The sequence below is a fragment of the Asterias amurensis genome, chromosome 9, assembly GCF_032118995.1.
Source record: "Asterias amurensis chromosome 9, ASM3211899v1".
In the NCBI taxonomy this organism is placed as follows: Eukaryota; Metazoa; Echinodermata; class Asteroidea; order Forcipulatida; family Asteriidae; genus Asterias; species Asterias amurensis.
The window spans coordinates 21835777-21862312 of NC_092656.1; the positions used below are offsets into that span (position 1 = coordinate 21835777).

Genomic DNA, 26536 nt, shown 5'->3' on the forward strand with positions numbered 1-26536 from the left:
ATTTTATATAGAAGTTGTGATGCAGGAAGTATGGGCCTTGGACATTACTGTTTACCGAAAGTTTACAATGGCTTTAAGGAGGGGCTCCAACCTCAAATGATGACAACAGTAATACTTGTATAGCGCTTTACACACTAGGGCCCAATTTCATGGAGCTGCTAAGCACAAAAATTTGCTTAGCATAAAATTTCTTTCTTGATAAAAACAAGATTACCAACAAAATGTCCATTTGTTGCATATTGCTCGTTACTGGTGTTCAGCTGTTGTTCACTTATTCTGAAAATCACGTGGAAACTTGGTTGGTAATCCTTGTTTTTATCAAGGCAAAAATTTCATGCTAAGCAAATTTTTGTGCTTAGCAGCTCTATGAAATTGGGCCCTGATGTGCATTTCAAAGCACTCAGTAGATATGCTGAGCTACATTTTGAAGTATGAGACTCATCCCTTTATACAGCGCCCTGTTATGGTCTGTAAATGCTGTGGTGGACCATGCATCCAATCAAACCAGGGCCATTGAAATTTGATGAAAACAAGTTCAAAATCCACAAATTAATGTTTTTTCTCAGAAAATTAAAGTAACTTTTTCCAAACAACTGCTTTGGAGATCCCTCTCGCACAACAAACTCCTGTTACTGGGCTAGCTCCAACAAACGCAAAACCAATTTTATGAAATAAAAAACAAACGCCACCAACAACCTTAAAGCTCTGAGGGCTAGCTCCAACAAAGGCAAAACCAATTTTATTGAAATAAAAAACACTCGCCACCAACGACCTTTAGGCTCTGAGCCAACGGTTTGGTGCAACTTACCCACTCAGATCCAGCTTCTGAAGACTGTACAAGTTGCAGACGCTCGGCGGAATGACCTGCAATTGGTTATCGCTGAGATCAAGGGTGGACAGGCTGTCCTCGAAGACCTCAGGAAACGAGAGGAGGACGGCGTGCTCGCTGAACGAGCCAGCCGAGTAGAAGGTGCTCCCTGGGGATCCTGAAGTTAATGCTTCCATGCTGAGCTTCTTCTTGAACAGTGGGAAGCTAGATGGGTTAGAGAATGCAGCACAATAAAAAAATAATAGTCTGTTCCATGCCAATATAGCCCATAACCGGTATTTAAAGGCAGTGGATATTATTGGTTATTACTCAAAATAATTATTATCATAAAACCCTACTTGGTAACGAGTAATGGGGAGAAGTTGATAGTATTCAACATTGTGAGAGACGACTCCCTCTGTAGTAACAGAGTTTTTCGAGAAAGAAGTAATTTTCCTCGAATTTAATTTCGAGACCTCAAATTTAGAATTTGAGGTCTCAAAATCAAGCATCAGGAAGCACACAACTGTGACAAGGGTGGTTTTTTTCTTTCATTATTATCTCGCAACTTCGACGACCGATTGAGCTCAAATTTTCACAGGTTTGTTGTTTTGATGCATATCTTGAGATACACCAAGTGAGAAGACTGGTCTTTGACAATTACCAATTGTGTCCATTGTTTTCTAAATATTGTTTTTAAATTTCTGGTTTCCTTGGCATTAGAAAATATTTCTATTCGCCCTGGCCAGGATGCCAGTCCATCGCAGCTTACTCCCCCAGCTCTCGCCAGTACCCATTTTTACTCCTGGGTGGAGTGAAGCAATAGTTATAAAGTGCCTTGCTCAAGGACACAAGTATCCCATCTGACCAGGCCAGGAGTTGAACCCACATTCTGTAAACTATATAGAACTTGAGTTAACAAAGAAATAGGTCTTCACATTCCAAACTTGAATTTTGGCAAGTCAAAAGGCCAAATTCAATGCTATTTAATAGAATGCCATCCACAGAATACAGAAATAAACTGATTCTTTTTTTGTATACAAACAACAGACAATACATTTATATCTGAAATATACACAAAATATACATTTGAAGGATGTCACACACAATAGCATTTTATACCATTTTAATGTGAGGTCAGAGACTCGACTGGTATGTTTTCTTTCCATTTTCATAAGGAATCTATAGGAAAATGAGTGGTTCAGAAAACTGAATTTGACCTTGAAGTTTTTCTTTGAACATTGGTCAAGTAGGGGGGGGGGGAATAATGGCGGCAACCAACCTTTTTCTCTTGTGACTGATCCCAGGAGATCCAGGATTCTCCACGTGAAGGAGTCGGTTATCGGCCAGGCACAGCTCCTTTAATGAGGAATAATCAATCAAAATTACTCTCATTATTTATTTCAGTGTAGTATTGTTCACACGCTTGGTATTAACCCCTTGGGCATGAGGGCCACCCCAGGGAATGAGGGCCAGCCCTTTCACACATGGATGGCTCTACCCCTGATCTACCCCAGCAAATGGGCATACACCAGGGAGTAGCCACCCCTGCTATGGGGTAGGGATAAGCGGTAAAACCCTGGGGTGTACTTGAAACGTACAACTGGAATAAGGACCTACATGAAGCGGGGAGAATGGGGTGAACAAAATCTCGGAGCATCCCCTGGGCTGTATTCCCCGGAGATAAGATGTACAGTGTGAAAACGGGGCTCAATTGAGTTTATATAATGGTCATTATATTGTGTGGCACAGTTGGCTTGTGCGTAAAGCGCTCACCTCTCACCAAGGTGACCCGGTTCGATTCCCGGCCAGGGCCATATGTGAGTTGAGTTGTGCGTTGGTTCTCTGCTGTGCCACGAGGGTTTTCCAGACTATCCAGAAAAATCAAACACTTTTGATCTTGGCTGCGCTCTGTGGTCATAATGGGTTGATGTGGCTGGCAGCTGAATGCGCCCTTGCATGCCTGCTTCTCAAACACGTTGTAGCCGCGTCCTTCGCAATTCAGCTCTTAGCTGCGAGTAAGGATGATTAGCACCCCAAATTATTCTTATTACTTTCTTGGAGTATGTACCACTCTGTGACCCTACCTTTAAGCTATAGATGCTCCAATCCGTAGGAGCCGGGAGCTGGGTGATGAGGTTACTAGACAGGTTGAGATCATGCAGGGCAGTCAGTTGACATATCGTCCAGGGGATCTCCGTCAGGTTGTTACTGCTTAGGTTCAGGACGACCAGGGAACGGCTCCAGTGGCCGTGCATGTCTGGTACCTCCTTGATGGAATTCGCCGAGGCGTTGAGCTTGACCTTTGGGGTCAACACGTAAAACACAATTATCAGGGAATGAAATTGCTGCGGCAGATAAACTTGTAGGATAACAAATTTTTATCAGAAATGTTTTCCCTTTTAGTAGATGGTGTCTGTAGATAAACCAACAATCATAAAACCCCTCTATTGTAATGATGATTCTGGGCTCTGATACAGAGCCTTATCAAACCCCTAGGGCGTATCTTAGAGCTCATTGTTTGTTTTTAAACAGGAAAATCGGGGGAAGGGGGTATAATTACGAGACCATTTTACATACATTGTGTAGCACCGAGTGATGGTTTACAAGGTGCTGTGGTGCATTCAGAAGCCCTTGTGAGAAACATCAGGGCTAACCCCTTCTCTGAACAATAAGTGTGACTCGGTTCTTTTCTGTGCATTACACATAATCCAAAGGTAGATGCAATCATAATTAAGTGTCTTGCTTAAGGACATAAGTGTCTCAAGACCACCACTCGAACCCGCACTCTGTCGACCAGAAACACCAGAGCTCGAGTCCAGTGCACTTTCCTGCTCAGCCACAACACACCGTAACACAATAGAGCACCAAACACCAAAGCAACTGCCTTAAAACAGCACAGCAGCCCAGCTCATCACATAGACTTGTACAGTCTATTGGCAAATTGACTTGACTTACCAACGGGCAGTCCCATGCTGATGGCAGCTTGGCCAGTCTATTATTGTTGATGCACAGGTTCTTTAAGCTCTTTGCAGCGGTAATGCTTTCGGGTATTTGTAGGATGTCATTCCCCGAAACGTTCAGTGACGTAAGGTTACTGCACTCCCAAACGATTTCCCCTTTTTCTGCAGCAGAAAAACAAGTATTTTAATTTTTTTTTTAAAGTAAAATTACATGATTATTATGAATATTATCAATATTTTTTTTTTTTCGGCAAAAAAGGACACAGGTTACAAAGAAAATACGCTTCCCGTGAAAATAGGTACCACAAAAATAGGACACCCACGAAAATAGGCGACCAACGAAAAATAGGTTACCCTCGAAAATAGGAGACCCACGAAAATAGAAGTCTTTTTTTAATCTGCTTAGCAGATTTTCAGCAATCTGCTCAGCAGATTTCTATGTAAAAATCTGTTGACTCACAAAAATAGGACCCTTTTAGAGCAAACAAATGGGATTGACAAGCTAGGGTGGGTATAAACACCTGGGCCCAATTTCATAAAGTTTGCTTAACGGTAAGCAAACTTGTGTGCTTACTGTGGATTTGCATTGTGACGTCATTTATTTTCGTGCGGTAAGCAGCGGAAGGTTAGCATGCCTTTACGTGTGCTTACGGTTAGCAGCGCTGTGAAATAGAAATTGCACAGTAAGCGCAAAATTTGCCGCTTAGCAGTGCTATGAAATTGGGTCCAGGTTTGACCAGCTAGTGTGGGTTTATAATCACCTGGTTTGACCAGCGTAGACGGGAAGCGTTTATGGTTGAGGCTTGTGATGTCATTGTTGGATAAATCCAGGTGCTCCAGGAGTGGTAACATGAACAGCTCAATCACAGGGAAGTGAAGCTTGTTGTGGGAAACCTTCAAATACATCAGTCTGGAAATTTACCATCAAAAGAAGATTATTGAAAAGCTGCTCCTTTAATCAATCACAACATTTATATGGAACCATATTCCATCGGTCACTGCTCGCATGGCATTCCTTGCATTGTTATTTTACACGGCAGTAACGATACAAGACAGTACAAAAATACTTCCAGATGGGCTAGGAGAAACAAAATGAAAAGTTTTTACTTTCGTCCGTAGACCTGACGCCCCACATGTTTGTTGTTGGAAACTTTCAAATAGATTTGAAAATAAATACCTTCAGATTTGGGTTTTTTCTCAAACTGCCTCGTAGCATTTTTTGTAATTGTCTTTTTAAATTGTTTTCTTTGAAAACCCTCTGTATTGTAATGTTGTATTTTGGAAATTGCTTTTTACCTTTGTATCTAGTGCTTTGAGGCCTTTTTTGGCAATTTGGCGCTTTATAAATATCTTTTTATTATTATAATATTATTAAATACATCAATCTGGAAATTTACCAGCAAAACCAGGTTATTGAAAAGCTGCACCTTTAATCATTATTGTTATTAATTATTGAACTAAATCAACGATACTTCCAGTTGGGCTTGGAGAAACAAAAGCAAAGTAATAACTGTGGTCCATAGACATAATAATAATATAATAATAATAACGGTATTTATAACGCGCCTTTTGCCAAAGGATACAAAGCGCCAGGTATTATTACTGTAAGGAGTGGGGCGAATTTTGAGATATAAGACCTAATCCTTAAGCACCATGTAATGGTTTACAAGGTGCTATGGCACAATATGCTGCCAATCCAGCCAGGAACACCGGGGCGAACCCCTTCTCTTTTCGATAAGTGCACTGGGTTCTTTTACATGCGTTTACACAACACATGGGACCAACGGCTATACGTCCCATCCGAAGGACGAAGCAATGGTTATGTGTCTTGCTTAAGGACACAAGTGTCACGGCTGGGGATTCGAACCCACACTCTGCTGATTAGAAACACCAGAGTTTGAATTCGGTGCTCTTAACCGCTCGGCCACAACACTCCCATATATCTGGTTGTATTAAACAAGAGTAGACAATCAAGCCACTCCTATTTTTATGGTAGATATCCAAATTAATAGTCAACTTCTTTAATATGACAAATCATTTACCTTGAGCCTGTCAGTCTCTCCATGCTTTTCGGTTCCGGTAGCTTTGTGATCAGATTATGAGATAAATCAAGTCTCTCTAAATGGCGCAGTCCCCACAGCAGCATCTCCGGAATCGTCTTGATTGAGTTATGGGATAGATTGATTTTGATCAACGTATGCCAGAGGTCTGTCTTGGACGAATCCAGCCAGTTTCTGTCAAACACATGAAGTTGTCTGTTGTTCCATTTGGCTACAAGTTCCTTGTTGAAAAGTGGGTAGAAATTTAAAAGTTTTTTTCTTTCTTTTTCCGTGCAAGAATTCTACAACAGAGACTAAAAATACTCCAACCATGCCAAGTTTCAAACCCATTCATAAAGCTGCTTAAGCACCGAATATGCCTAACAACTTTCTGCTAAGCAAAAAAAGAGCAGTATACCATTCACAAAGGGTACATAGGAAGCGGTATTTTGGCTGGTAAGCAAATTTTTGTTGTGCTTAGCTACTATTTGTCCTTAAGCAACAGTATGAAATTGGGCCCAGGTTTATCAACATGCACGCCGGCTACCGCCCTTATTAACTCTTTCTTTTTTACTAAGACAACATAAACTTGGCTGTAATAGTCGGGTACCCTTACCAAAATTAAATATTTAGTGTGAAACGGTACTTCCACACAGGGGAAGCAGACATACCTCAAATTCCCCGGTCTCTTCTTCCTCAGATTTGCACCAAAGTCTCAAAACTTCACTGAATTTCTGGCCTGTTCTGAGGGCAGTCTCACTCCCTATGGTGACCACTTTTTCTTCCACTAGGAACGAAGCAAGCTCATACTGTTCACCTGCAAGAAAACCCAGAGTGTAAAACACTTAAAGGCAATGTATACCTTCGATTTTTGGAACCGTTCGCTCGTTTCAATCTTTTACAAATGAAGATATAGTTTACAATAAAACTACCATGTGAACATATTATTTCAAAGGTTTTACTTCGAAGTGAAATTTTTCTCAAAATGATTAATATTATCGAAAGCTGCTGTAGTCTTCTTACCAACAGTTTTTATTGTCATTAATTTAGAAGAGTGATAAACAAACTTATTTCTTCTCTAAAAGCACTGGGGTGGATTTCACAAAGGTAATCCTAACTGAGGACTAGTCCTAGACACTGCTAAGAGATAGGACAAGTCCTAAGTTAGGATGAGTTACTGGTCCTAACTTAGGACTGGTCCTATCTCTTAGCATTGCCTAGGACTAGTCCTAAGTTAGGACTACATTTGTGAAATCCACCCCTGGACCCGTTTGGGGTTTTACTTACTTACACACTTACTTGGTAGCGAGCAGCGGAGAGCAGTTGGTACTATTGTACTCATTGTGAGAAACAACGTAGTAACGTAGTTTTTGAGAAAGGGATAATTTCTCACTAAAATGTTTGAATCTGAGAAAGACTTCAGGCCTGAAGTCTTTTCTTAGGCATCTCAAAACACACATATTTGTGCAACAAGGGTGTTTTTTCTTTCATAAATTTCTGTTCAATGAACTTTGATGACCAATTGAGCTCAAATGTTCAAAGATTTGTTATTTTATGCATTTGTCGAGTTTGAATAATGGTCTTTGACGATTACCAAAAGTGTCCAGTGCTTTTAAGAGATACATGGTGTTGTTGTTGTTGTTGTTGTTGTCGTTATTATTTACCAACCTTGGCAAGCGGCAATGAATGGATCGTTCATAGCAACAAAGTCTTCTGGGCATGGCCGTTCACCCTCCGCCTTCATCTCAGCCAGTTTGTCGAGCCATAATTTAGCCATCTCTGGATGTCCCGCTCGACAAGCCTTTGCCAACAGGCATTTCACCGTTTCTTCATCTTCAATCATATCTTTTGGGAAAAAAAACAAAAATCGATTTTAATTTTACAAGACAAGTGAGCATCAAATTTTATACTGAGCGTATATGAAGTTGGTGGCACGCCGTGACCGAGGGGTCTATAGGTCGGTGGACTCAAGCTCTGTAATTTACAGAATGTGGGCTCGAATCTGGTCAGGCATGACACTTGTGTCCTTAAGCAAGGCACTTTATCACGATTGCTTCTCTCCACTTGGGAGTAAAGATTGGTATCGGCAGGAGCAGGGGAGTAAACTATGATGGACTGGCATCATGTTCGGGGGAATAGACAATATCCCAAGTCATTCAGAGCCAATGGAAATGGATATAAACACCAGACTAGTGAGCCTGCACTCCGAGTAAGCACTCAGGAGTAACCTCGGGAGTAATCTGCGATGAACTGGCATCCTGTTCAGGAGGAATAGAAATATTTTCCATCGTTTAAAGTGCCAATGAAAACAGATATAAACACAAACGGATAGAAACACCGGACTAGTGAGCACACACTCCGGAGTAAGCACTCAGAAGAAACCTCGGGTGTAATCTGCGATGAACTGGCATCCTGTTCAGGATGAACAGAAATATTTTCCATCGTTTAAAAACAGATATAAAGACAGGACTGGTGAGCGGGCACTCACCATGATTCGCAGAACCTCGACAGTAAGCCACAGCTGAAACGTCTCCCATGGTATACTGGAATCTCAGATTTACCTCCCATTGAGTCAAATACAAAAATGAAAAATTGTGGCAGTCTGTTCTTTCTTTTATGCCACATTTTGCAAACCAACAGATCAGTTGTTACACAATAACCACAGCAAAGGGATTTTACAAGGCATGTTTTCCAGGACCTGTTGTTGTGCTTTTTGTCCAGGTTGATACAAAATGTATCGCGGTAGGTGCTGCCTGTAAAACTTACAAACTGGAAAGTCCCGGTGGATGCAAATGTTAGCCGCCAGAAAAAAAAACAAAATAGGGAAATCCTGAGTTGTTCCGGGCATTTCAAAACTTCCGTCATAAGTCTTTCAAAACAAAATCTGCAGACAGACATGTCATCTTCTGACGCGGAGTGGTTAAAAGTTCACCAGATTTCTTATTAATTTTACACGAACAGGTGCCCAAACCAAGAGACTTGTTACCACAATTTGTTTACGAACCATACTTACTTGGGTCCCACTCCAAAAGCTTGTCCACAATATCCAGTCTGCCATGAAAAGTTGCGACATCTAGCGCTGTACCTTCCTACAGTTGCACAATATAATCACCATAACAGAGAGAGAGGAAAAAACTTAATTTGAATATGGAACTAATAACTTCCCATTATTTCTTCTAAGAAAACCACCAAAAATGTTTTTGATTAGCACTTCCTTATACAACAGGATCCTATACGATGTAACCAAATAGTGTTATTTTACAAAAACCACGGTGAAGTTTCAAAACCCTTTCATCACCATGCTAGCATCCTGGGAGACTTTCACTTTGGCATAAATACTATATAGACATCCTGGACGTCATGCTTGCAAGTTAAGTTAATCCTTTCTACACAGTTCTACGAAAATCATGGAGGCCTTGGTGCCCCTTCAAAAATTTCCAATGGACCTTAAGATTTTCCAATGGAAGTGCCCTTTGCAAAATAAAAATGCCGTTGCCCTCTCATAGTTGAAATTCCAGACCTGGGTTCTACACCCACTTCATACCTCTTCAGTGCAGAGCCTTGCATCCACACCGGAACACAGCAGCAAGCAGACGTCACCCACGTTCCCATATTTGCAGGCTGCATGCAAAAAAGGGTGGGTGAAGTCACGCCACAACGAGCCTGACTCACCCTCCCCAAAGCGCTCCTTGTTTGCCTCTGTGAAGGGGAAGAGGTGATTTTTGACGTCATCTGTGAGGCTTTGAAGAAAGGCCGCGAGATGGGATGTGGTTTGGGTTTTAATGTTCTCCAGGAGAGCCAGGGAGGCAACTAAACAGGGAGAGCAACATTATTGAAAATTGTGAAAATTTGAGCTCAATTGGTCGTCGAAGTTGCGAGATAAAATGAATGAAAAAAACACCCTTGTCACACGAAGTTGTGTGCTTTCAGATGCTTGATTTCAAGTCCTCAAAATCTGAGGTCTCAAAATAATATTCGTGGAAAATTACTTCTTTCTCGAAAACTACGTCACTTCAGAGGGAGCCATTTCTCACAATGTTTTATCCCATAAACCTCTCCCATTACTCGTTACCAAGTATGGTTTTATGCTAATAATTATTTTGAGTAATTACCAACAGTGTCCAGTGCCTTTAATTACCTTCGATTATTTTGGGCGTGATATCGACAGGGTCTGGCTCGCTCATTGTGCTGGTCTCAGGATAATTGAAGTAATGTCAGAGGTCACCACAGCCAGAAGGGATCTGCTGTCACATAATTTCCACTCATGTAAACCTAGAGAATCAAACAACATTAATCATCAGAACCACTTTGTTTCACTTTGTTTCACACGTTTGCTAGCGTCCTAAAAACAATATTGTTCGGTGTCCCTGCAAGGAGTACAAAGTATTTCCAAATTTCATGAAGTTTCCAAGTTCACGCAAGTTCCAAATTCATATAGTTTCCACCTCCCACAGCTTCCAAATTCATGAAGTTTACGATTGTGCACTAGTAATTAAGATATTGCCACACAGGACATTTTTTACAGCTTGAAGATAACAAACTGCACTGCATGCACAAGGAAAACTAATTCAGCAGCACAAGAGGCAATCTTCTAGCTGTAACTCACTCAAGAAAATAACACAAAAACTGAGACGAATTTCCGCCTTGAAGACTGCCTGGAACTGGTTGCCTGTAAATTGCCTCGGGTGACATGCCCTTCAGCCGCGAGGGCGGGCACTGATGAGAAGTAAGACTTTTGACTTGTAACCCTCTAGAAATCTGTATTCCTCTAAAGCTTGGGGATTGTTCTAGCAGCATCTAAGTGTTGGTTTGGAATGATCTTCCATTCCACAATAGAACAGTGAGGGGAAATAATCCGTTAGTAGATGCTCAATTAAATCAGTCAGGGTGGAAAGGAACTAATTGAATGGACACAGAGAGTTTGGAACTAAACGCCCAGTACCCGGAAGTCGGACACCTACAAACTAACACCTGTTTTAATCCCCTTATACCATTGTACATGTACATTCCAGAGTAGGCCTACATGGTTATTATATGTCATTGATGTTGAAATTTGAATTCTTGTAGAAAGCGAAGTATACAAAGAGAAACCTGGGCCCAGTTACATAGAGCTGTTTTTAATCAGACAATGCTTTAAGAAGTTGCTGCTTAGCAGAAATAAGCAGGATACCAGCCACAAATTGCACCTGGACATAGTAGCATATTGGCTGGTTACCTTATTCTAGTAAGCACAAAATTGTGCTTTGTAACTTTTTGTGCTTAAAGGTACTGGACACTATTTGTAACTACTCAAAATAGTTTTTAGCATAAAAACTTACTTAGTAACAAGCAATGGAGAGCTGTTGATATGGCACAAAACATTGTGAGAAACGGCTCCCTCTGATGAAGTAACGAAGTTTTTAAGAAAGAAGTAATTTCTCACTTAAATGTATTAATCAAATTCGAGACCTCAGCTGAGGTTTCGAATTCAAGCATCTGAAAGCACACAACTTGTGCGACAAGAGTGTTTTTTCTTCAATTTTTCTCTCATAACTTCGACGGCCAAAATTGAGTTCAAATTTTCACAAGTTTGTTATTTAAATGCATATGTTGAGACAAACCAAGTGAGAAGACTGGTCCTTGACAATTACCAAGATAGTGTCCAGTGCCAGTGAAATTTGGACCAGGATACTCCCTGGGAGTTCCGTCCGATGACAGTTTCCCCCCCCCCCATATCATTACTAATCAGCGGGGGAGTGCGTAGCTATAGGGCATTGTCTATGGATATGCTGTATTCAATTTCCCTACTAGTACTAGCACTTCCTTTCAGTGGTGGGGGGGGGGGGGGGGGGAGGGGGAAGGAGGCGGGGCTATGAAACCCAGACTTTGCTATACAGTTTCATTGGATCACTTGTTGCTTTGGCTATGACATTGTCATACAGCGGGTCAATGATGTACAATGGTAATGCCTAGGAAAGTCAGAAAACCTGCCTCTACAATACAACTCTTGGAACACCCCCTCCCCCAACCTCGTTCCCAGGGGTTATCGGTCTCACCGCGCCATTTTTTTCCCAGCATGCCTTGCTCGATCATTACTCCTGGAATTGGCAAATTTAAATGTGCTATATGCTAGCACATATAAATGAGCCATTAATGAGCGTACATATTCCTTATTCACTATTTTCTACGCGCGCCTGCATGTCTTTCATCTTAAAAGAATGTTTTTGTTTTTGTTTTTAAAAAACGTGTTTGTGTCATAAAAAACGCGGGCGTGATCAACATACAAATAATCTTAAAACTACGCGCATGCACTTGACATCTAATGCATTTAACCATTTTCCTGAGCCAATCAGCGTTGTTTCCCAACATCCCTCCCAGGGGTTAGTGACGAGAGGTATTGATACGGCGCGCTGCCCATGGTAGCGAGGCTGCCCCCTCCCCCATTACAATCAATAAAGTCCCAGTTACACGACAAACTGGCTTCCAGACACCTTCCACAAATAAATGCAGAAATTGCTGTTAATTATGCCCCTTTGACATCACATTTGTACAACTTACTTAGCCTCTGTCGTGTATTCTGTTTGTCTAGTCTGTCTTGTGTTTTCTGTCTTCTGTATAGTATTTTATGTTGTTTGTCTGTCCATAGGTTAAGGCACAAAAGCCTACTGCTTCACCCTATAACCTAATTGTTGTCCTACTTAAAAAGCTTCCTAATATATAACTATCTAAATCATTGTAAACTTTCATATCCTAAGATACTGAGTAGTACTGTAAACTACTCATAATTTGAATATAATTATAAAACTTTGTAAAATGTGTAAGTGTACATGTAGGGCAACAATGAAATAAATGTGTGCAAATACAAATACAAATACAACTGAAACATGTTAGATTATACTACAAAAATTACTTACAAAAGATGTCGATATTCCTGTTCGCTCCTTTTGAGTCGTGCAACATATTTACTAAAACTAACATTTACATTTGGTGTGGTTGCAAAGCAAAAGAGGAAGAGGTCAAGTATATTACTCCTAGCCCGATCCAAACCTAGTATGATTACGTATCCAGTGTGTAAATAAAACTCAGCCAAAGTCATCATCATACACACATGATAATAAATAATGTTTATTTGTTTTGCGCATGTGTAGGCCTATTCGCGGAAGCTGGTTAGAAATGTTGTTTTGTGAACTCGTCTTGCTAATATATATATTCTTCTACCGCAAAGTAGATTCTTTCGGAGTTCGATCGTGTGACTTCTCAGTGAGTCAGTGCGGAAAAGAACCGTCCTGCTAATTAACATGCAATGCCTTAAATCCCAAGTATGATAATATTAATAATAAATAGGCCGAATACATGTACCTCAACTACAAAGAACTCAGCCGCCTCACAATCAACAACAGAATTTTAAACAAAAAGGAAAGGAAAAAGGAAGAATAGAACAAAAACAGATGACAGGCTTGGAGATAGGTGAGTTTTGAGTTGGAACTTGAAGGTCTCAGTAGATGCCGCTTCCCTGACGTACAGCATTTAATAAATAACTAGCGGGATGCCTTATGCATCTAGAAACTATAAGGCTCCCCCGTGATCCTTATAGGGGTCTAATATGTTGGGCCTCCCTAACGTTACACGTTTTTCAAATCAGTTTTTTGATAGGTGAAACTGACCGTTAGCCAGCATAAACTAAAGTTTCTTTTGTACTACACTACCAAAACTTTCTCCACACACTCAATATACATTCATAATGCTTGCATATCCTTTTTAAAAAACATCGTCAAAAATGACATGTTTACGTCCCACGATACATAGCGTTGCTACAGCACTATAAGTAAAGCGAGTTTTTGGAACATGCTGTGTGCCACAAATCTAATTTAACTACTGTTTTTTTTTTCGGGGGGGGGGGGCGGGAGTGGTAAGAGCGTAGGCCTCTTTTTAGTTTATTCTCATCTGAATTGGTCTTGTAAACTTTCTGGTCAATAGGCTGCATGTATAACGGGAGCACTTAACGTGAACGTCAAAAAAGTGTTTTGCAGGCAGAGATGCCAAGTCCAGAGGCTAGCTATGTGTGAGATTTTTCAAAGCTCAACACCCATCCCCCCGGAAAAAAAATTGCCAGTTTAAGAAGGCCTTTTTAAATCGCCGCCCAACTTTTTTTTTTTTTTTTTTTTTTTTTTTTTATTATTTTTTTTTTATAAACAAATAAAACAATGTGAAATTTAATGGTGGACAAAAAGTGTTTCAAAAGGCATCAAAAGCCTCCTCAGAATAATTAAAACTCACTTGAGGTACACAGGAGATGTTGATGGTTAATGTGGAGGTTCGATTGTGTCAGATTATATCCTTCCAAACTTGAAAAAAAATAGACTAAAAATGATGTCCAAAATCAATCGCTCACTTCTTCTGCCTGTTGTGTCTTCGCTAGTGGAGCGCATTTCAACGAATTTGCTAAAAGAATCGGAACAAACTTGTGCGCAATAAGCGTTTTGCGCTCTGCCGAATTTGAGCTGAACCTACTGGATGAGCAAAAGCGTGCGCAATCTGCAAATTTGCGCTCTGTTTGTACAAATTTTGTACAAAAAATGTCGTTAATTTTTTTCCCGATCTCGCCCCAATAATGGTTGATGTGCGTGTGAGCGTGAGACAGAGCCCAAATGCGTGAGTCTCACGCCTAATGCGTGAGACTTGGCAGGTCTGGTTTTGTTTTATTGTCACTTGGGCTTATTGCATCTCGCGAAATTTGAACGACAAACGACACAATTTCTGACCGCGTTCATGTTCACGCTGCTCTAGGAACAAACCTCCATACATCCCATATCTCTGGAACCCTATATCGTACAAACTAAATAAAAACGATACACTCGTCCCCACTCCTTAATTTTCTCTAACTTATTTCACTTTCAGAAAGCATGTCAAGTCATGTTTAGGGTTTGTTACGTCCAGTTTGGGTCAATAGACAAACTCCTAAAAATGTACCCCATTCAGCCGCACGAGGTCTCTTTTGTTAATATTATCTCCATCAGTAACCAACCCGACGGGCCGATGGCTAAATTAATCTTCATAATGGATTTGGCAAAATGTACATTCTGAGACCTGACCGACACACTGCTCTAACCAATTTTGTGAATGGACTTATTCAAAAGGAAACTTAATGTCGTTTTGCTTAACAACTTTGACCAAATGCAAAGCAAAGTTCTTTTTTTTTACAGCTTCAAAACAGCCTTTGACGTGTGTGTATAAGTTTCACCATAGAGTAAGGAATGGTTTCACAATTCTACCGCCATGGTTAAACTCTGAAACTGCAACATTATACCTCCATGAACAGACCGTATTCTAAAACGGTATTCATGTACCCATTTGAGTTTACTGGCAAAAGGTCCAAGGTCGCAACCCACTGTCAACCTAAAGTGGTCCCACGGCGACCTTCTTCACCAAGCAACAGGTGGCCTGTCTCAAACCAGACAACACACCACTCACAATACACTGACCAGAATGGCTCTTTGTGTAAGGCCCCCCCCCCCCACCCCCAAAATGTTATTAATTGTAAAGTTCCCTTAGACACCTTCCAACCTATAGCCGGCCCTACCCAATGTTTCCAAATTATTAAGCTTCCGTTTGATCCCATCCTTGTTCATCATGATAATTCTCATGCCGTTTGGAAGTGAATGTTTTTTTATAAATATTCTCCATTTAATCTTTTCAACAAATGGGTCACCCGCAGAAGGATTTCTAGGAAGTCTGATAACAACGTCGACCAGTGGTTGACACATGGTCACCTGCGAAACATCAATCTACGGTACTTAATCCATTCAATGCAAATTCGGTCAAATTCGTGAGATTGGTTTCGGATTTGTCCTGGCACCCAGCCTCTTCGACCCTTTCGACCCTGCGCGGCAATGAATGGACCAATCCGGAGAACCATGCTTAGTACAACACGAAAGTAACCTGACCAAAAAGGGCGGATCGAACGGCGGGTGGGCGTTCAAGGGGCAATGAATGAACCAATCCGGAGCACCATCTGCGAAACACTGTCCAATGAGTCGCCTGTCAGAAAGATTTCTAGGAAGTCTGGTAACAACATCGACCAGTGGTTGACGCACGGTCGCCGCCCAAACTTCCTCCAATCACATGACTTGTAAGTGCGAGTTTGGATCCGGGTTTTGCAGACTTGCAACCCGACGTCTGAAACCACACAAACGTATTGAATTCCACACAAACAACCGTGTTGGATTCCACAAGGATGCCATACCACTGGACCTTCTAATTTTCAATCCAAGATGGCGCAGGTTACGCTTTTAATAGTATAGATAATAATAATAAATCTTATAAAGCGCTGGTATCTAGAAAACTATTCACTGCGCTAAAATATGACCAAGGGAAAAATTAATGGTAGGCTTGACTGAAGAGGTAAGTTTTGAGATTGGATTTGAATGAAGAAATGTCAGGTTGTGATCTAAGGGTGAGAGGCAAGTCGTTCCACAGGCGGGGGGCAGCAACCGAGAAACTTCTATCCCCATAGGTTTTCAACATGGAAGGTGGAACGGCAAGCAAGGTGGCATCACTGGACCTTAGCTGGCGAACGGGCTTATACGGCAGGAGAAGCCTCTGCAAGTACAACGGGGATGAAGTCTCTGTCATCAACGGTATGTTGTGCAAAGGAGTTTGAAGATGATGCGTTGCTCAACAGGGAGCCAGTGTAATGCTTTAAGAACTGGGGTGATATGCTCAAACTTTATAAAGTAGTATTACAACAGAAACGTCAGGCCATTTAATATTTTGTGCACTTGTCTTAGATAATTACATATTGTTGTTTAACTTTATGCCACTTCACTTTTGTAAATTTAGCCATTTACAATATTCCTTAAACAATTTTAGCAAATACAACAACTTGATGTTGATTTTATCACTCTGCTTGATATGAATCTGAAATGTGGTTTCAGGGGGGGGGGCTCATCAGTGAAAAAATCGGCCATTAACCACAGTACCACACTTTTTTTTTAAGGCAGAAGGAAGTCTCAGTGGATACAAAATTATCAGGACTTTTCCCTAATTTGAAGTCTTTCAGTTTCTGTGACTATAAGATATCAACCCCCATTTACTTCAACACAGCAAGATACTGTACTCTCTGTACCTGAAACTACAGATCGGTGTCTAAAGTTTATACAGAGTGGTTCTTAAAGGCACTGGACATGCTTGGTAATTATCAAAGACCAGAATCCTCACTTGGTGTATTCCCAACAATGCATAAAATAAACAAATCTCTGAAAATGTCGACTCGATTGGTAATCAAAGTTGCAAGAGAATAATGAATAAAAAAAAACACCCCCTTGTTGCACAAATTTGAGTGCTTTTACCTGAAAAATAAAAGGCTTCAGACCTAGGGTGGATTTCACAAAGAGTTAGGACTAGTCTTATCTCGAGCTAGGACGAGTTAGTAGTCCTAACTTAGGACTATCTGTACATTTTTGATATCCCTTAGGACTAGTCCTAAGTTAGGACTAGTCCTAACTCTTTGTGAAATCGACCCCTGAAGTCTTTTAATATTTGATTGAGAAAATACCTCTTTCTCAAACAATGTGTTACTTCAGATTCAGAGGGAGCTGTTTCTCATAATGTGATCAACAGTCTCTCAATTGCTAATTACCAAGTAAGTTTTTATACTAGAAGCAATTATTTAGAGTAGTTACCAATTAGTACCTTTAATTTACATACAAGGTAGATTCAAGTCTGGGTAGATACAAGAATTAATACCAACAAAACTCAAATAATAAACCACTAGGGAAACTGACAGGGTAATACTGTAAATTTTAAATGATTTGCTTTGGGCGGGTAATACCATTTATTTCTTTTCTTGTTTTCTTCTTTGGTATGCAGGAAGTCATATGGCACACCTCAATAAATATGCAAACTCAACCAGGGAGTCACACAAGGCATTGGTTCATTGTCATTACACATGACTTGTGGCATACATTGTAGGCCTACATACAAAGAATAAAGCAAGGCCCATGTATGAAGTACAAAGGTCTTTTTTGCAAAGAAAACAATGCAAGTTGTGCAGGGACCAATAAAAATAAGAGAATATAAACACAGTATTAAGTACAGTTAGCATAATTTGCTATGGGTGTTTCACACCACTTTGTTGGGCTAGACTGCTAGTTGAGTGGCAGTCAACATTAGGCCTATAAATATTAAAGTGCTTCCAACAAGGAATAGCAATAAATTAAAGCCATTTTATAATAATAATAATAAAAGTACCATTTATATCAGCGCCTTTTCCAAAGGTTACAAAGCACTCAGAGAATGACAGGACAAAACAAAAAAGGGAGTGCAAACAAAAACCAAGATGAGAACCACGACTAGGCAAAGCCTGCGACACTTGGCCAAGAAAGTCCCGGTCTCTCTTTGACTAGAACTGCAGGCCAAGCAAGGCGAGATTTATTGATTGAAAAAGAATGTTTTCAGAGACCTTTTGAACATGGTAACAGAGCTAGAACTTTTGGTTGAGTTTGGAAGGGAATTCCACATCCTAGGGCCTGCAACTGAAAATGCTCTGTCTCCTGATTTTCTGGTGGTACGAGAAATATACAAGTTGCCCTGTGAACGTAAGTTGCTCTTCGTAGCCCTGGTTTCTTAGGAGTTGGAAATGTGTGTGGGAAAAGTACCGGACATACACTTTCTGAACAGAACAAAAATCTAAAGTTCACAGATTTACAAATAACTTACAGGGTTTACAGAAGGTAATTATAGTGAAAGAATTCCCTTGAATTATTCCATGAAATGCTTTACTTAAAAAAAAGAATGTAAGGTGAACATTTCTGCAGATTGAAATAATTTGGTTTAGTCTTCAAGGACTGTACTATCTTGGATTTTCTGGACTCAATTTAATTTTTTTTTTTTTTTTGGGGGGGGGGGAGGGGATTTTTTGTTTTAGAGCTAGTAGCTACTTCAAGATTTGGTGATGAATGTCTGTGTCGGGCTATGGCCCCTACTACAACTACTATCTTACAATATTACATTGTATGAACAGTTTCAGTGCTGTAAAATGAGAGCTTTGAAAAGTGCGTTTTTGTTTTAGGTGGTGAAGAAGAAAAAACAACATTGGAACGAAAAAACAGAGGTGCGTCGCCATCAAGCGAACCATGTAGAAAGTTTAACAATTAAATTATTTTATAAACGCTTTGTAAAATTCCTTGATGCCTTTCCATGAAGATCAACATGTTTTTGTTTTTTTAAAAGTATTTTTTAAAATGGTTCTGTTTTGGCCAAATATGCTGCTCGTACCCACCAGCTCCGATTATGAACACGGCACTATTTTGTTGTGCTTATTTTTTCATGAAATCTTTTTATTGAGTCCAGAAAATCCACTTCACAAACACTATAAAAAGGTAATTGTGTATTTACATGTAAATATTGCTACAATACTAGACCCAGTAACTGGGGCGCTGTACTCCTTTTCAACAATTTTTGACTTTATCTGTCGTAGTACGACAGATAAAGTCAAAAATTGTTGAAAAGGAGTACAGCGCCCCAGTTACTGGGTCTACTACAATACAAACTATGGCTATCTGTTTTTGCATAATAGCTCTCCATATTTTTCCATCATCACCTGAACTATTTTTTTTTTTTAAAGCAAAAGTTATAATTGTATCGATTTCAACTGTGTAAATCAATAATATATATCATCAAATTTAAAGATAAACTTTTTGGTTGTTTCTTCTTTAACGATGGCATTGATGTAGTTAAAAATTAAATCATATTTCAATTTAATTCAATGAATTATTGAATGATGTCTCCCAATTAAATTGTGTGCTATTCCATCACAATTTCTACAAAATAATTTCAATAAAAAAGTTTTTTAATTGCAAATATTTATAAACACGAAAGGGCAATGACAAACTGAAAACAATTATCACATACAACAATTATAATAATAAAATGTTCTTTTGCGCGTCAACGTAGTGAGAAACTAAAAAGAAGAAAAACTGCAGCTCAAATAATGGGAATCATTAAACAAATAATTTAAATAAGTTATTTAATAAATATTATTCTAAATTAGTATTAAATTTAAGAGCCACGCTTGCCTTGTAAATTTGCTTTAAAAGCATTTCATTCACCATTGTTGAACACACAATTGACAATATGGCTTTCAAACTTCCGGAAAACGACAACAAGTCGGTCGGGTTTGTGGAACAGCCCTGAGCTGGGATTTCCTACCGAGCATTAAAAAGCGGAATTTCCCTTACAGTGCCCGCCGGAGTTTAAACCAGGCGTTGGATTCGGTTTCGTTACTCAGCTAGCTCCCCGCTCAGAAATGGTGAAACAAATTCAGTTTAAGTTGATTGAATGACATGATATGATACATGCTACGAAGTAAAATGGCCCAAAAGGTGAACTGAGCTAGCTCAGCAGACTTACCTTCTTGTTATAAATTGAGCTTGGTTGACGGTCTTCATGTTGGCTTTCAACTTTGAAATTATTGTATCCGCCCATCGTCTGCGACGATGGATTGAATTGAATTGACTGCGCTACATATCTACAACACCAAGTTTCACTATCCGATACTACCACTTGCCCCCCAAAAAAAATGAATACGAAGTCTGTTGTTTGTTTGAGTCTGACATAAAAATGACATGCTCCACCGACCGCACGAAAAGTTTGATGTTATCGATCGCGCAAGTTCGTCGATTGAGGGCGCTATACTACACGTGCAAAAAGTCTCAAAAGTACAGCAGAGTTTTAACATCACAGTCGACTCTCGAGTGACGACGATCAACACTCGGTATTAATTTCTGCGTAGACAGACAGGGATGGAGCAACTACCGGTAATTAATATATTGAGCAGCAAGAATCAAGAACAAGATGTGATGTCAGTATGTTGAAATAGCGGCGTGGGGCGATATATGTATATATAAAGATAAGATTTAGTGGATTAAGACTGAAATAATATAGTATCTAATTCTAAATCTAATTTACCTCAATCATGAGATATCCTAGCCCACCTTGTTGAGCTGTTAATGGCTCCGCTTTTAACATCGGTCTAATCACTGTCACAGTCACAGTGATGAGACCGATGTTAAAAGCGGAGCCATTAACAGCTTAACAAGGTGGGCTAGAGATATCCCTTTTTGTAAAAATGAGTGCAAAACCAAAAGTGGTGGCGCCATACGGGAAGTCTTATCTTCAAAGCTACAGACAGAGGGGAAATATATTATTATTATTATTATTAACAACTAAAAAGTAAAACGGAAATAGCTCCCGTGATTGGAGAGTTTCTAGAAAAGTAGAAGGATACTATTTTAACAGTGTGTTCAAATGTTAGACTGTATAGCCCCACTTCTGTGTGTCTACTCTAGTCTAGGTAGCCCTGGTGTACTTGGTAGGAGGACGTCAGTCAGCGCCACTCTGTCGCATTGCATGCAACGGAGGAGTCCAACCTGGGCTATGTGTCCTAGATTCTCGGCATTTGCCACAGAATTTTAGGGCTATGTTCACCATTTAATCATCACGTTAATCTGTCAAATTTTAATCAGTCAGCATGGTCAGTTAGTTGTCAGTCATAAACAATACAATACAATACAAAGAATGCTACAATACAACATCTCAAAAGAAGTCGAAAATATCCAGTTAAAATACACCATGATTTTTATGAATGAGAGTAATAGTACCTCCCAGTGCAAAAGATACACTACAGTATCACCAGTGTCATTAGACCTACTCCTAGAACTATTGTCCAATAGTGGAGTGAACACCATACACCAAACCATGTGTACTTCAAATTAAACAATCGTTTTATACTGTTCTTCTTTTTCAAAATTGTTGTTTTATTCAGGAAGGTGTGAGTGTTTTCCAGTGTCTACTGCAGAATAAGTTTTCACCGTCATACAAAAGATCCAAGACTCTTTGCAAGGAACCTCTAAACGTGACAATTAAATATCATCATTAATCATGACTCGCTGGGCCCGTGGGAATAAAGGGAACAACAAGAGACCCCATGAGGCATCTTCCTGGGATGAACTCAAGGAGAAGACGAACAAAGCAAAGAAACATCCGAGGACTTCAAACAAAGACGAGGATAACCCAGTCAAGCGAAGAAGTAAGAAGAAAAGGAAACAAAGACAGGACGAGGGATTTGTCGAAGATGAACCAAGTACCTCAAAGGGTCACGTGATCTCTGATTCACGCATAAAGGAACGTGATAGCAGATTTAGTTCAAGCTTGAATGAGAGACTAACAGCGATGGCTCAGAGTACAGACCCGTCTGAGGACGACAAAACAACACTCCGCCAGAAGGACAGGAAGAGAGAGGAGAGGCGGGTGAAGAGGATTAAGAACAAAGCAAATAATATGGTTGGTAATTTGTATTTATTTAAAATCGTAGTTCTTTGTTTGCTGTGTCCAGAGTAAGGCAAAAGTAAAACAAAAAAAACGTTCAAAGCCATTTGCCCTTTTGGGTACTTGAAAAGTTAAATGGAGTTTAAAGTTGTCGGCAATTTAAATTCTTAATCAGGGCTCTTAATTATTCCCCTTGTGTAATGCCTCCAAAGTTTCAATATGTCAGACTGAATGCCATCAAAAGAAAGAACAAATTCAGATAGATTTATTTTTGTTATTTATAGGTGTGTTTCAACTGTCGTGAGGCTGGCCATGGTGTGGCCGACTGCCCTAAGATTCTACTCGACGTGGAGCAGGGCACGGGAATCTGTTTCCGCTGTGGTTCGACCGAGCATGAAGCGCACAAGTGCACTGCCAGAGTTGACCCTGGACAAGGTTAGGCAGGGATGAGAAATTTCAAACTTTTATCTAAACCCAGACTTTTTTAAGTGTGCCTAGTAAAGGAAAGAAATTGCTGCTCCTTTCTCCAAACTTCTAGCACTGAGGATACTGCTCCTGGAAGCTCCTTGGAATCTATAACTCCAGGGGTTATCAAAATGTGGAAATGCCATTATTTCAATGTACCTCCTAAAATCTGGATCCCAGTTTCAAGCATTTTTTGTCAGCAGTGACTAAGAAAAAAGAAAGAAAAAAAACTGTGCAACATTAGCTCTTGGAATATATTCACTAAGAACATTCCTTACTCAAAACCCCCAGTGGTGAAACCAGGGGCAAGGGGCTTGAGGAGCTGAGTAACGAGCGACTGCGAGCTTACCAATAATGACATCTACGATTAAGGCTTGGATTGGGGGAATGCCTAACATTGTCTGTACTAACCCCTTATATTATGTACGCTTGCAGGAGAATTCCCTTTCGCCAAGTGTTACATATGCCAAGAGACTGGGCATTTGTCAAAGAGCTGCCCCGACAATCCACGTGGCCTTTATCCGATGGGCGGAGGATGTAAACGATGTGGTTCGGTGGAGCACAAGAGCCTCAACTGTCCTGACCTGAGGGTGGAAATCGGTATGGACACATTTTTGTTTGTTAAATCAGGGCTCAAATTTTACACTAGCCCGCCGGTTCCAAGCCAGTGATTTCCTCGTCTGGCCAGTAAGCTCAAGACAGAAAAAGTCCAGTGGTCTTTCTTTCAATTCATCATCTTCGTTCAACTGTTGGGTTTGAGTCTCACAAATATCTGTTAATCCTGCTGAGTATCACCCATTAAACAGAAAAGGGTTTTTAGGTGAGCAAAAGCACAAAACACGACGTCCACAGATTTACATTAAACCTACACTGTTTGAAGATAATGGTGGTAGAAAGCTTCCCTTAAAATTTCATTTGCTGAGGTGCTGTAGTTTTTGAGAAACGAGTAAAACAATGTCCCCCCCAAAAAAAGATCTTTTCAATGTAGCAAGTTAAATGTGTTTACCAGTTAACACGTTTTACATTGCTGAAATAATTTTCGCCTCACTGAGACAAAAATTATTTCTGTGACTTGTTTTACTCATTTCTCAAAAAACTACATCCCCTCAGCAAGTAATATTTTAAGGGAAGCTTTCTACCACCATTATCTTTAAACCATGCAAGTTCAACGTAAATCTGTGGACAGTGTGTTTTGTGTTACAGTGAGTACCCAAAGCCTTTTATCTACCCAGGGCCCAATTTCATAGAGCGATAAAAAAAAAATTACCAACTAAATTTTCACATGATTTTAGGGATGAGCAAACATCAGCTGAATACCAGTAACAAGCAATATGCAACAAATGGAAATTTTGTTGGTAAACCTGTTTTTATTAAGGAAGAAATTTCATGCTAAGCAAATTTTTGTGCTTAAGCAGCTCTATGAAATTGGGCCCAGATTTAAAGTCAAATTTAAACCCCCATAAAAACTCCTGATTTATTGTTGTTCTCCTGTACAGACCCAGACGAGACGACCATTCCAACGCTAGCCAGCACAGCGGGCTGGAGTGCCGATGCAGAGTACGATGATATGATACCTAAGCCGACAGTGCAGAGACCTCCAACCAAGAAAAAGCCAAAATTTGTCAAGTTTTGACCAACTGAATTGTGACATTCTATCAGCCAGTTACAGGAAATGACTCATGTCTACTGTTGACAGTCAGGGGAAAAACTCTGTCGGACAATTTTGCTATGAAGTGGGGTTTATAAAGACAAATTTATAACAGCAGGATTTGAACCTGCATCCTCTGGATTAAGGTGCAGGTACTCTACCAACCGAACTATGTAGCCCTAATGTTGGTTGTCTCTTTCGATTTTGTCAATATCGCTGTTCGGGGTGCCTGTCTGAAGCCATACAACACCTGAAACTGCAGTCAAGCCAGGGATCACACCCAAGTTTACAATACAACCTGTGCCATTAAAGGGGTTGCAACTTTTTAAATTTCAAATATCATGTAATAAAACCACAACGGAAACTGGGTACATTTTAATTAACTTAATTTATTTAATCAATTTTGATTAAAATAGTGATGTTTGAGTAACAATGATGCTAAAGGAGCGTTACAAAATTAATAGCCCTGTTCATCGGGTGTACTTTTTTTTAGACCATTCCTTTAACTTTCTGACCTCCCTGGAAAGCATACAACCCTTTAGAAGCTACTTATCGACACTGGACACTAGTGGTAATTGTCAAAGACCAGTCTTCTCACTTGGTGTATCTCAACATATGCATAAAATAACAAACCTGTGAACATTTGAACGTCAAAGTTGCGAGTGAATAATGGAACAAAAACGCCCTTGTCGCATAAGTTGTGTGCTTTCAGATGCTTGAATTTGAGACCTCAGCTGAGGTCTCGAATACAATTCAAATATTTTAATGAAAAATTTAAAAAAGTATGTTACTTCAGAGGGAGCCGTTTCTCACAATGTTTTATACTATCAACAGCTCTCTATTGCTCATTACCAAGTAAGTTTTTATGCTAACAATTATTTTGAGTAAATTACCAATAGTGTCCAGTGCCTTTAAATTGGCTCTTAGGGGTAAATCTAATGCAATACAGTTTGGTTCTTATACTATAGGGCAGACATCGTACTAGCTAGATCAAGACGCTTTACAGCATTATTATCCCTGCTTATCGGACACACCTGGACCATATCTCTAAAGTTTTCCAACTCTTTTGGAAGCATACAACCTCAAATTACTTGAGTTAACCCTCTTGGGAGCAATTGCAACACAATACACTGTCTCATCCTTTTGAGTTCCCCATTTATACACCTGGGTTGAGAGGAGCAACTATGGTTAGGAGCTCTGCTCAAGGACACAAAAGTCAAGACGGGGAATCGAACCCACACTCTCCAATGATTCAGCAATATGCAGTAGAGTGCTCGGCCACGATACACCATAAAAGGTGAAATTCCAGGCCTGCAATCAACATCTTAGACATTACAGGCATGTTGTAATAGATGTTATTTTCTTTAACATTTGCCGACCATAGCCGCTATCGTCTTTAGCGACCGCAAGCTTCTTGTACCAAAAGTGCCCAAAAACTGCAACAAGATTAAGTGGACAACGTCTACTCAACCAAACTCTAAAAGTAATGGTCATGTCCTGAACTGACATTTTCTAATGATTCTTTTGTCGACTCTACATTACTTTATTCAAAAACAAAATCATAAATTTATGCTTCTTTTCTTGTTTTTTTTTTTTTTTTTTCCAGACAAACCAAACTACATTCACATGTTTACATTTTATTGATCATTTTTTCCCAATAAAAAACGTTGGTGTTTTTCTTATGGCAATTTTAACTTTGTTTCAACTTGGAACCAGTGTAGGAATCGGACTGGGAACCAGTTTTGTTGTTGCCATGACAATAAAACACTCACCTTTAAAATGAGTAATTCTGATAAACTCTTTCCTCTAGCTGTGATGAGTGTAAGGCTGGAAGCTGACCTCTCCTTAAATAACAAGAGTCCTGGCAGTCGTTGAAAAAAAGTCAAAGGTTGGCCAACTCTGATCCCAGACGTTGCGCTACATCCGCCTTTGGGAAACGATCGCGCACAAACAAACTGCCAGCAACCCGGAACGAAGTATTAAATACAGAAACACAGGTCACCTTATCATAAATGTAAACAAAACAACCTATTGCCTTTATAGGTCGACGAGGTCGTGCAGCGTAATCTTTGGCGATATGAGACGGGTACAAAGAACAAATTGATACGAACTTAGACTGGGAAATCTCGGATTGCATCTGATCACATGAAACTCATTACAGGGAGAGAGATTAAATACATCTGATAGTTTGAAAATATGATCAGCTGATGCAAAGTGCTTTCCAATCCAAAGAACCCTTGATATAATTGACTAAAATTAAATAAAACAAGAGATAACGTACGTCCTGATATTTAATTTCTAGCTTTGA

At 39.9% G+C, this 26536-nt stretch overlaps 2 protein-coding genes across 7 annotated transcripts in view; one reads left to right on the forward strand and one right to left on the reverse strand.

Moving 5' to 3' along the window:
* The window catches only part of LOC139942355 (leucine-rich repeat serine/threonine-protein kinase 1-like), a 41385-nt gene extending 15168 nt beyond the window's left edge, over positions 1-26217 (reverse strand). The window contains exons 1-12 of one of the 3 annotated variants that reach the window (XM_071939201.1): positions 26001-26217; positions 9949-10082; positions 9355-9620; positions 8824-8899; positions 7479-7655; positions 6482-6627; positions 5814-6052; positions 4533-4681; positions 3767-3933; positions 2896-3111; positions 2091-2167; positions 809-1033 (exon numbers count right to left, since the gene is read on the reverse strand). In XM_071939201.1, coding sequence (XP_071795302.1) covers positions 809-1033; positions 2091-2167; positions 2896-3111; positions 3767-3933; positions 4533-4681; positions 5814-6052; positions 6482-6627; positions 7479-7655; positions 8824-8899; positions 9355-9620; positions 9949-9994 — 1784 coding nt within the window. In that variant the 5' untranslated portion in view covers positions 9995-10082; positions 26001-26217. Of the gene's footprint in view, positions 1-808; positions 1034-2090; positions 2168-2895; positions 3112-3766; positions 3934-4532; positions 4682-5813; positions 6053-6481; positions 6628-7478; positions 7656-8823; positions 8900-9354; positions 9621-9948; positions 10083-12703; positions 12777-20198; positions 20382-26000 lie in introns of those variants that run through there. The other 2 variants (XM_071939200.1, XM_071939202.1) reach the window with 2 other exon arrangements.
* Positions 17982-25987, forward strand: LOC139942357 (zinc finger CCHC domain-containing protein 9-like). 4 transcript variants are annotated; one of them, XM_071939208.1, is made up of 5 exons: positions 17982-18385; positions 21613-22130; positions 22400-22550; positions 23016-23180; positions 24077-25987. In XM_071939208.1, exons 2-5 carry the CDS (start codon positions 21729-21731, stop codon positions 24211-24213), a joined length of 855 nt encoding a protein of 284 aa, XP_071795309.1. In that variant the 5' UTR covers positions 17982-18385; positions 21613-21728; the 3' UTR covers positions 24214-25987. The 4 variants fall into 4 exon arrangements, with proteins under 4 accessions (XP_071795309.1, XP_071795308.1, XP_071795306.1 ...); XM_071939207.1 differs by lacking the exon at positions 17982-18385 and adding an exon at positions 20498-20605; XM_071939205.1 differs by lacking the exon at positions 17982-18385 and adding an exon at positions 20519-20649.
* Positions 26218-26536: the final 319 nt, after the last annotated feature.

Bases quoted from the DNA above. Each gene is read 5' to 3' on its own strand.
- LOC139942357 (XM_071939208.1), top strand. From the start codon at position 21,729: ATGACTCGCTGGGCCCGTGGGAATAAAGGGAACAACAAGAGACCCCAT. The intron at 22,131-22,399 runs GTTGGTAATTTG...TGTTATTTATAG, and splicing joins AGAACAAAGCAAATAATATG to GTGTGTTTCAACTGTCGTGA. The intron at 23,181-24,076 runs GTATGGACACAT...TCTCCTGTACAG, and splicing joins TGACCTGAGGGTGGAAATCG to ACCCAGACGAGACGACCATT.